Genomic DNA, 10,451 nt, shown 5'->3' with positions numbered 1-10,451 from the left:
TGCTTCCATGGCATATTAATTTTCATATAAATATGTTAATTAATTATTTTTTTACAATAATAAAATGGAATGATTTTGCACCCTTCTATTAAAAAAAAAATAAATAAAATAAGCACCTAAAGAATTACTAACTGTTAGGAGACATTACATAAAATATATAAGCAGCTACATGCAGCAAATCTCATTTTCAAAATGGACATGTTTTTGTTTCCTCAGTCAGATATTTTTAACTCCTCTCAAAGAAGAAGACAATATTTCTATCTCACTATTTTGACTGGATGGACTATAAAAAAAAACAAATATACCACTATACAGCTTCTTTGTAAGCTGAAGGAGTGCATAAAATATTTATGTTTTATATAATAATATTCAGGAAGTTTCTCCTCTGTGAAAACTATTAACAGGGGATATTATCTACAAACTACTGCTGGCAGATGTGCTAAGAATCATGAATATACAGAATGCAGTGAAAGGTGAATGTTCTGTGCACCATACACAAACATGCATGCAGGCTGAAAATAAGTCTTTTTCTGTCAGCATGACCTACAGTTGTATATACATCAATGAAGGCAGTAATGGACTGAAGTACTTTCAATTTGCTGTGACCCATATCTATATCATGAGAAAATATAGTTTTCATTTTTGGCAGAAATGGCATACAGTTACTTGACAGCAATTGAACTTCAAGAATTTAGTTGTTTTTTTGGTATCCAGAAGACAAGCATTTCACAGTAATCCATGAGATAAGTTGATGACCCACAAGAACTGAATAATTTGACTCTGGTGGTACTGAGACATTTGATGACATCATAGTCAAGGGACACCAGACTTAATCACAATGATGATGGAAATAGTTATGGCGTGAAAAATTAAATTTTCAGTCTAGTGGCAAGCCACTGTATTTTTAGGGTGTGTACAACAAACTATTTGGTTAACTGTCTTCTTTTATTGGGTCTTTCTGAACCTTTTCTGGATTAATTTCTATAAAAGAAAGAGATGTCCAAATTAATTTTCATATAAAAGTACTATCAAAAATAATCAAAGATACTACCTACTGATTATGCTATACATACTAGACTGTTAAATATAATCACAATTGCACAATCCTAGATAAGAAGAATAGCATTACTTTATGATTCCACCAATTTCCGAAATGAAAATTAACAGCTCTTTCAAACTGTAGACTGCATAAATTTTAAAAGCCAACTTTTTTTCTTTTTTTTGCTGGTAACTGCTTTCAGAACTCTTGCATGTGTTTATAGATTATGAGGTTGCTTTTCCAAGCTTTGACCAATGGCCCTAGAAATATGCTGTATATAGGAATAAAAGGAAGCGTCCCAAACCAGCAAAAATGCTGGTTTGGGAAGCTTCCAGAGTAATAAAAAAGCCTTCTTTGATTAATTATTGCTAAATTTTAATGTTTTTATATTGCATAAGTCTGACAGCCAGACTTATGCAATACAACCATCAAATAGTGGCTACTATGGTCCAGCAGATAATAACACTAATCTGTCACCAAATTCAAATGAATTGATTTAGTACTATTTGTCGTTGATTTTGGAATTTTCCCAATATTAATACATGTGCAACTATTTTCAGTTACACCTGTATTAATATTGGGACATATTGTGTAATTTAACCACTATACAGGCATTCTGTGAAATTATGTTTCCTGGAATGTCTGTATAGTTTGTTTTAACTGGCTTAATTGTATCACATTTGCTAATCATAGAGCAATTAACAGAGTTTACATGCGACAAAATTTTTCCAAATCACTAAAAAACACTATAAAAATATAAGCAAAATGTGTTTAAAATCAATAATGACAAGCATTTTACAACAATATATATTTTACTCACAATTTAAATGCTAGAGTATCTCTTGATCTGTTTGAAACTCAGATCTTTTAGATGCTAACCACAGATAAACTGAAGAAATTCTCTTACCAGTTGTCATTTTTTAAAAAATTTCTTAACTGTATATTATATGCACTTTCAAAACAATGAATGACCGTATATTACAGGCATTTTCAAACATATTTATGAGATGCGACGAAATCTAGAAAATCCTGAATAAAAATCTTACTATCAAGACTGATGCCATTTCCTTACTCAGAAAATGTTTTTAAAAAATTTCTATCAAGGCACCAACAACAGAAATTACACTATAGTTCCTGTGCTCAAGAACTGAATATTCTTTTCCATTATTCAGAATCAACTCCCCTCCCGAACTAACTATATCATATGAATTCTAAGATTTAACTCTCTTGACTTTAGTACTGTGTATCTAAGGCAAATGACTTGGTTGCAGTATCCTTGTTCTGGCTCTAGTGCATCTAATATGTTCATGCATTATATGTAAAACAGAAACAGTGGATGAATCACTCACTCACTCACACACACACACACACACACACACACACACACACACACACACACACACACACACACACACACACACACACACATGAATTGTGACCACCTACTTAATACTGTGTTGGACCACAGTTCACATGGATAACAGCCACCATTTGCCTAGGCATTGACTCCACTAGATTTCTGAAGACATTCCTCAGGTGTTCAATTGAATTGAGGTCAGGTAAATTTGGAAGCCAATTAAGATGGGTGGTATCATCACTGTTCCTCAAACCACTCGTGCACAGTGCAGGCCCGATGACATGGCACATTAACACCTTGAAAGATCTCATTTCTCTCTGGGAAAAATTGCAAAAGGCCAGGGTGCATTTTGGTTTCTAAAGAGCTGTTGGTAGACCTCACCAGTGAAACGTTGGTCTATATGAACCAGTTTTTGCCAGAAAAACACTCATATTAAGCAACCACTGCTACCTGCCTGAATAGTGGGCACCATGCATGATGGGTTCACAGACTTGGGTGCCTCCGTAGCTAGGTGGGCAGGAGCAGCAGTGCATAGCACGTGCTTCTTGATTAGACCGGGGTTCGAGCCCGTGACCACCAAATATGGAGGATGTGGAAAGGTCAGGGAATGACCACCGCATATCCCCGGAGCAATATGGCCTTAGTTGCTAATGCTCCTAAAAAAAAAAAAAAAAAACCAAACCAAACCATAGACTTGTGTTGCTTGCACCACACATGAAGACATCTGTTAGAGTGTTGCATCAGGTGTTTGGACTCATCTGACTAGCACACTCATTTCCAGTCCTTCAGCAGTATCCAACCAGCATGTTGTTGACACCACAGCATTTGTCATCGACGATGATCAGGAGTAAGGAGAGGGTATCTATTGGGTCATCTGCTGTGAAACCCTATATGTCTGAGTGTGCAGCACATTATCATTTGGAATAGCGTTCTTACATTCCTAATGTTGTATTGCAATGCCAATTGAAACACTGAGCCCTGCCACTGAGTCCATAAAGTGTACTGCATCCTTTGGTTACATACAATGTACTGCATCCTTTGCTTACAACAGACATCAACCTTGCGTAATCTTTTATAGTTCTGTTGGCAGGAGGTGGTTTTACCTGTTCAACACCATTCTTCATACACCTTAATTTGACTTGCACAACCAGATGCAAAAGTTTTTAAACTGTGAGCTATGTGGTATAGTCCATTATGGATGGGGGTGGTAACAATTCGGTGATCACTGAGTGTATATTTATATATAGAACAAATGAATTTTGAAATTATTTATAGTCACTCCTTAAGTCAGTAATTTATAACCTGCATTCCACAACTGTATGTTGAAATTTTTGATATTTGTATGTTTTTGTATGACTTGTAAAGATCTTGAGTCAGTTTGCTTGAATAGCATTTGGAGATTTCTATGCATGCTGTTAACAAACTTCTATTGATTTAAACCATTTATTTCTGTGAATCTAGTTTTTTGCAATATTGTGCAACAAAAAACAAATATAGAAATAAACCGACTGATACTGAATGAATTAGGGATAACAGATAAACATATCACCTGTTATCGCTAATTTCAAAATTTAAATATATTAAAATATCTATTTTTGTAGTGTAATTATATGTGATATCAACATTCTCACTTATTTAATTATCTTATCATGGGTAAAGGTTGCAGATATATTTCCGAAAACATTAATAATAGTTACAACTTTTACCTTTAATACTGATACATCATAAATTATATTTGGCATCATGGCCAGTCAAGATTTTGGTGTCCTTAGAATTTTCTTTAAAATTGCTTAATTGTAAGAAATTTGTAAATTTTTATCTCTTAATCATAATATAACATATGTACTTAAATTTGAAATGTTATATATAGAATATAACATTACAAATTGATTGAAAATATATATACGCATAAATATTTATTAACCATAATGGAAAATTTGTGAAATGGTTTTGAAGTGGAAAAAAAAAAAAAAAAAAAAAATTTGAAAAGCACTGTTATCAACAGTTCCTAACAAGTTAGATAATGTAGTCAGAGCATATAAGTTAGTGCATTAGCATCATTTCTGTACACAGTAGACCAATGGAAGTTGTGCAGTGGCATCATTACGTAACATCGCATATTGTGAATTCTTTCACAATATGAGATAGGCAATTAATATTAATATAACTAGATAGCATTGCCTATCCCATTATACTTCAAAAAAGTAATGCTTTCCCAATAGAGAAGACTATTGTTACTTATTCTCAGTAGTGCTACCACCCAGATGGCCATATCAGAGTTATATGGCACCTCATTGGTGAGTAAGTGGATAGGTACTCCAATGGTATAACAGCTAACAACACAGTTGTGAGAAAATTTCACAATACAAGAGATACCAAGTGGGTGTAGTTTAATATGTGTAGGATTTAGGGCTAAAAAGCCTCAGACTGCAGAAAGAGTTTTCTGTCATGTGCATTTGCCTCATTTATGTACACAATAAACCAACCAAAGTTGTGAAGTAACATTATTACACAACATCTTATATTGTAGCTTCCTTCACAATGAGTTGCCTATTTCACTGTACTTTGAATAAGTAACACTTCCCCAATAGAGATGACTACTGTTACTTGTTCTCCATGGGCACTACCACACCGGCTTTTTAGCCCTAAATTCTACACACATTAAACTACACTCCACTTGGTATCTCTTACATTGTGAAATTAATTCACAACTGGGTTGTCAGCTGTAATACCATTGGGGGTACCTATCCATTCACTGATGAGGGGCCAGATAGCCCTGAAATGGCCATCTGGGTGGTGGTTCCCACTGAGAATAAGTAACAATAGTCTTCTCTATTGGGGAAGTGTTACTTATTCAAAGTATAATGAGATAGGCAACTCGTTATGAAGGAATTTACAATATGAGATGTTATGTAATGCCACTGCACAACTTTGGTTTGTTTATTGTGTACAGAAATGATGCTAATTACCATTAGCATAGGCATCTGATGCAAGAAATCAAGCTTATACAACATCAGCCAAAATGCACTAATGCAGTAATTTATATGATATTAAACTCATTCCACAGTCTGGGGCTATTTAGTCATGTATGTAATGGGTTGTTAACCCATTACATACATGTATGTATGTAATGGGTTAACAACTATTTCTGAAGGTGCCAAATAAAAATTTTATGAAATTTTCATTGGGAGTCAAGTTGTTAGGGATGAATGAATCGATGTCAGAATGACAACTTAACATCCATTCATCTATGTGTATGGATGATTGGATGTTTCTAATGCATAAAATAACATAAGAGCAAACTTTAGAGAATCAATCAAAAGCAAAAGACAAGACATTACAGAAGCGACGATTAAATATAATATTAATGAATATTATACTCATTAATATATGTATCAGATACAATATTAATGAAAAGCTCTTCATGGCTCAATATATTAGCCACATCATCATCAGCCATTTTCAATCCATTGCAGGATGAAGGCCTTTCGAGCAACTTTCCAATTCCTTCTGTTTTGTGCAATGGCCATCCATTTACTACCCACAAATTTGTGAATTTCATCTGTCCATCTCCATCGTTGTCTTCTAGTTCGTCTTGGGTACCATTCTGCTATTTTCTTAGTCCATTTGTAATCATGTTTTTGAGCTACGTGTCCTACCCAAGACCATTTTAGTTCTTTAGTTTTGATAAGAATGTCCTTTACTTGAGTTTGCTGCCTAATCCATGTGGTTCTCTTCGTATCTAACAGTCTATTCCTAATATAATTCATTTCATTCTTTGCTGTGTAGTTCTCAGCTTCTCTTTCATTCTTTTGGTGAGTGCCCAAGTTTCACTTCCATAAGTCATGGTGGAGAGTATACATTGGTTCATTGTTTTATGTTTCAGACAAATTGGGATATTGCTCCTCAGTACTGTGGAGAGAGTAGCCTTGTGCAGGCGAAGTTTTTACTGCTCCTGGAAATACAGACGTTTTTTCTGTTTTATTAGTTTAAATTGGCATATTAACTTATTTTCTAGAGTAGCTTTATATTCCTAGTTATGATACTTCGTTTAAAGTTTAACTTAGATAAGAGATTTTGTAGGTTATTACTTAGTATTGGTAAGGATATATAATCCATGTGTTACAAGTTTTGCAGCTCCGCTGAACGGAAACTTTTTAGCCATAATTAGCCGCTTTATTGACCAATCGTTATATAAAATTATTTTCTATAAGTAGCTTATAGACCTAGTCAAGCTCCTTGGTTTATTCTGAATTGAGACAGCGAAATTTTGGAAGTTAATTTAATACTTAAGTGTCTGTAGATTTACCGTTCGTAACTTTCCGCCATTCTGCCCAGACACGATAGGAGGGAGTATATGATGAGAGCCCTGTCGATCAATTCGGCCCTGGAAAGATTGTGCAAGGCCCAAGGGGTAGAATTTTTTTCAGCCTGGTCTATACTTGATAACAGGAGAGATTGCTTCTACAGGGATGGGATACACTTAAATAGAAAGGGTGCAAGAATGTTTGCTGATGCTATCGAGGCAGTGTTAGGTGGGTCGGAAAACTGCTAGATTGAGGGGGAATACAAGGACTAATAGATTAACAGTAGCCACTGGCAGAGGTGAAAGTGATTCTTGCACTGCTTCTATTGGAATGAGCAGCAGCCTGGAAAATAAGATGCAGGATATTTCAGAGACTGCTGGGAATCATTGGGGTACAAGTAAACACATGGGTTGTGTTAGGGTAGCTAAGAAAAAGAACAGGTGCATGTATACTTGCGTGTACACCAATGCTAGGAGTTTAGTTAATAAATTTGATGAATTTGAGGTATTGCTCAAAACATCAAATGCAGATATTGTTGGGATTTCAGAGATGTGGTGTCACACAGATATAAGGAATGCAGAACTGGAATTTGGGGAGTACAATGTCTACAGAAAGGATAGACAGGATAGGAAGGGAGGAGGGGTTATGCTATTAGTTAAGAATTACATAAAATTCAAGGAAGTGAAGCCACTCGACATCGCTGGACAGTGCAGTGTCGAGTCAGTTTGGTGTGACATAAGCATTGGGAGATCAAAATTGAGAGAAGGAGTGTGCTATAGGCCTAATGACTCTGATGAGTATAATAAGAAACTGTTCAGGGAAATAGAGTGGGCCAGTAAATCAGAGAGTCTTATAATGGGGGATTTTAATTTTCCAGATATTGACTGGAATTTGGGGGCTGGTCACTCACACACTAGCAAAGCTTTTGTGGATTTATTGGATGATTGTTTTCTACATCAGCATGTTCGGGAGGCAATTAGACAGAGTTATACTCTTGATTTGATTATCAGTAGTGATTCTTCATGCATTAAGAATCTGCAGATAAATGAACCACTAAGTGACAGTGATCACAGTGTGCCGAAGTGGGATTTACTCAAAGAGGTAACTACAATTAGGGGTAAAGGGAATGGTTATTGCTTCATAAAGGCGACTATGATGGACTGAGACAGTATTTAAATTCTACACAGTGGGATCAACTGATGATGTTACCAACAGCAAATTCAAAATGAGAAGCATTCAAAGAACTTATCTTGGAAGCTACTAGGCTTTACATACCAACTAAGAAATATTGTTCAAGGTTTAGGCCTAAGTGGATGTCAGATGAACTAATGAGACATATGGCAGAGAAGAAATATGCATGGGATACATACAAATTAAAACGTGACACAGAAGCCTATGATAGATACAAGTTGATCTGTAACCAAGTTACAATGGAGGTTAGGCAGGCGAAGGCAGATTATGAGAAATCTTTGGCAAGGGATGCAAAGAAAAACAGCAAAGAGTTCTTTACTTATGCAAACTCTAGAAGGAAGGGGATGAATCAGATTAGTCCACTTGATATCGATGGGTCAACTGTTGACGATCCTGCTCAGGTAGCTAACAAACTAAATGAATATTTTGCATCAACATTCACACATGAGGAGTTATTCAGCGAGGGGAATGCCAGAGGTGTATTCAACTCTGGCAGTAAGCTAGAGAATCTTGTAATAACTGAGAATAAAGTGGAGGAGAAATTGTTGAAGATAAACACAAGAAAGGCAACTGGGGTGGATGGGATCTATGCAGTTATATTAAAAGAGGCAGCAAAGGAAGTAAGCAAACCCTTAGCCATAATTATGAGAGCTTCCTTGGATTCAGAGGAGGTACCCATGGACTGGAGATGTGGAAATGTGACCCCAATTCACAAAGTAGGATCAAAGGCTGACACAAGTAATTATAGACCTGTGAGTTCAACTTCTGTTCCCGAAAATTAATGGAGGCACTGGTTAAAGAAGCACTGCAGGATCATCTAGACAAGACTTCAGTTATAGCTCGGACACAGCATGGTTTTGTCAAGGGGAAGTCTTGCCTGACCAATTTGATTGGATATTATGAGGCAGTCACAAAAGAACTGGATGCAGGGAATAACTTTGATATTATATACTTGGATCTTAGAAAGGCTTTTGATACTGTTGCACATGGAAGACTGCTGCACAAATTGTAGCAGTGTGGCATTGGAGGCAAATTGCTGCTATGGATAAAGGGGTGGTTGAGGGGGAGAAGACAGAGAGTGGAAATCAATGAACACTGCTCATCGTGGACTAATGTTATTAGTGGAGTCCCTCAGGGTTCAGTGTTGGGTCCATTATTGTTTTCTGTATTTATAAATGATATTGTTGATGGTATATCAAGCTTAATGTCCAAGTTTGCAGACGATATGAAGGTTGGCAGGGTTGTCAAGGACACTACTGACACTATGCTGCTGCAACAGGATCTGGAAAGGTTGAGCAAATGGGCTGAGAGGTGGCAAATGAAGTTTAACATTGACAAATGTAAAGTACTACACATGGGAAACAGCAACCCCAGAGCAATGTATCAACTCTGTGGTACTACACTGACAGTGGTAGAGAATGAAAGGGACCTGGGGGTGGTTGTGCAGGCAGATATGAAGTTCTCTGAGCAGTGCAGATGGGCTGCAAGAGTAGCTCATGGTGTCTTGTCAATGATATATAGGAATTTTTCTAGCAGGGATAAGGAGGTGATTATTCCCTTGTATAAGGCAATGGTCAGGCCACACCTAGAGTACTGTATACAGGTCTGGAGGCCTCATTTCAAGAAGGATGTAGAGCTGCTGGAACGAGTACAGAGAAGGGCAACAAGATTAATGAATGGAACAAAGGGGTGCTCTTACGAAGAAAGGCTTAAATTTTGCAAATTACAGTGTCTGGAGACTAGACTCTATCAGATCACCTTGCTGGAGACTAGGCACCAGCAAGGTGATCTGATAGAGGTGTATAAAGCCTTGAATGGTTTGAGCATGCTCAATGCTGATGGGATTCTTCCTCTTGCTCAGAATAATCACCTGAGAGGGCATAAATTCAAATTGAGGAAAGACAAATGTAGGGTAGACGTGCGGAAATTTGCCTTTAGCCAGTGGGTGGTTGGTTGGTGGAACAGACTTTCATCCCTTGTCGTGGAAGTTGATAGCCTAAATAAGTTTAAGGCTCCGCTGGACAGGTATTTCGAATGAATAGAGGGGTGAAGCGGAAGTGGTTATTTTTTATTTATTTTTATTTTTTTTTTGGCTGATGCTGCATAAGCTTGCTTTCTTGCATCAAATGTCTCTACTAATGCTAATGCTAATTGTTATATGATACAACGTTATATTCTAAACTAGATAGCGTTAGCTTAGTATAGTGTAGCATATTATATAATATTGGCAATTAATCAGTAAAATCTATTAATCTTGTTAAACTTCATTGTCAATTAAATTGTACTTTTTAACTAAATACATATAACGACTTAGATTTTACAAACATAACATAATTAATTAATACATAACTTGATACGGAAGTTATATAAATGGAACTCATAGATAATACTCGATAATGAAATATATATATATATATATATTGTGTTATAACTGTGTTGGAATACAAGTTTAGAGTTATAATTTTGTACTGAAATTGAAATTTTATTGAAATTAAATCGAAATTGACTCAGACCAGAGCAGCAAAGCAAAAGACTCAAGCTAATAGGAGTGCTGTGG

General features: G+C 36.1%; 1 protein-coding gene across 2 annotated transcripts in view; it reads right to left on the bottom strand.

The window, feature by feature from the left end:
- Positions 1–213: 213 nt before the first annotated feature.
- The window catches only part of LOC150089701 (uncharacterized), a 394,377-nt gene continuing 384,139 nt past the window's right edge, over positions 214–10,451 (bottom strand). For both annotated transcript variants that reach the window (XM_090389604.1, XM_090389605.1), the window contains one exon: positions 214–981. In XM_090389604.1, the coding sequence (XP_090245730.1) occupies positions 932–981 (50 nt within the window). In that variant the 3' untranslated portion in view covers positions 214–931. The remainder of the gene's footprint in view (positions 982–10,451) is intronic.

This window comes from Mastigoproctus giganteus, chromosome 2 (assembly GCF_048544385.1).
Source record: "Mastigoproctus giganteus isolate SK-2022 chromosome 2, ASM4854438v1, whole genome shotgun sequence".
Taxonomy (NCBI): Eukaryota; Metazoa; Arthropoda; class Arachnida; order Uropygi; family Thelyphonidae; genus Mastigoproctus; species Mastigoproctus giganteus.
This window is presented reverse-complemented; position numbering and strand designations above follow the sequence as displayed.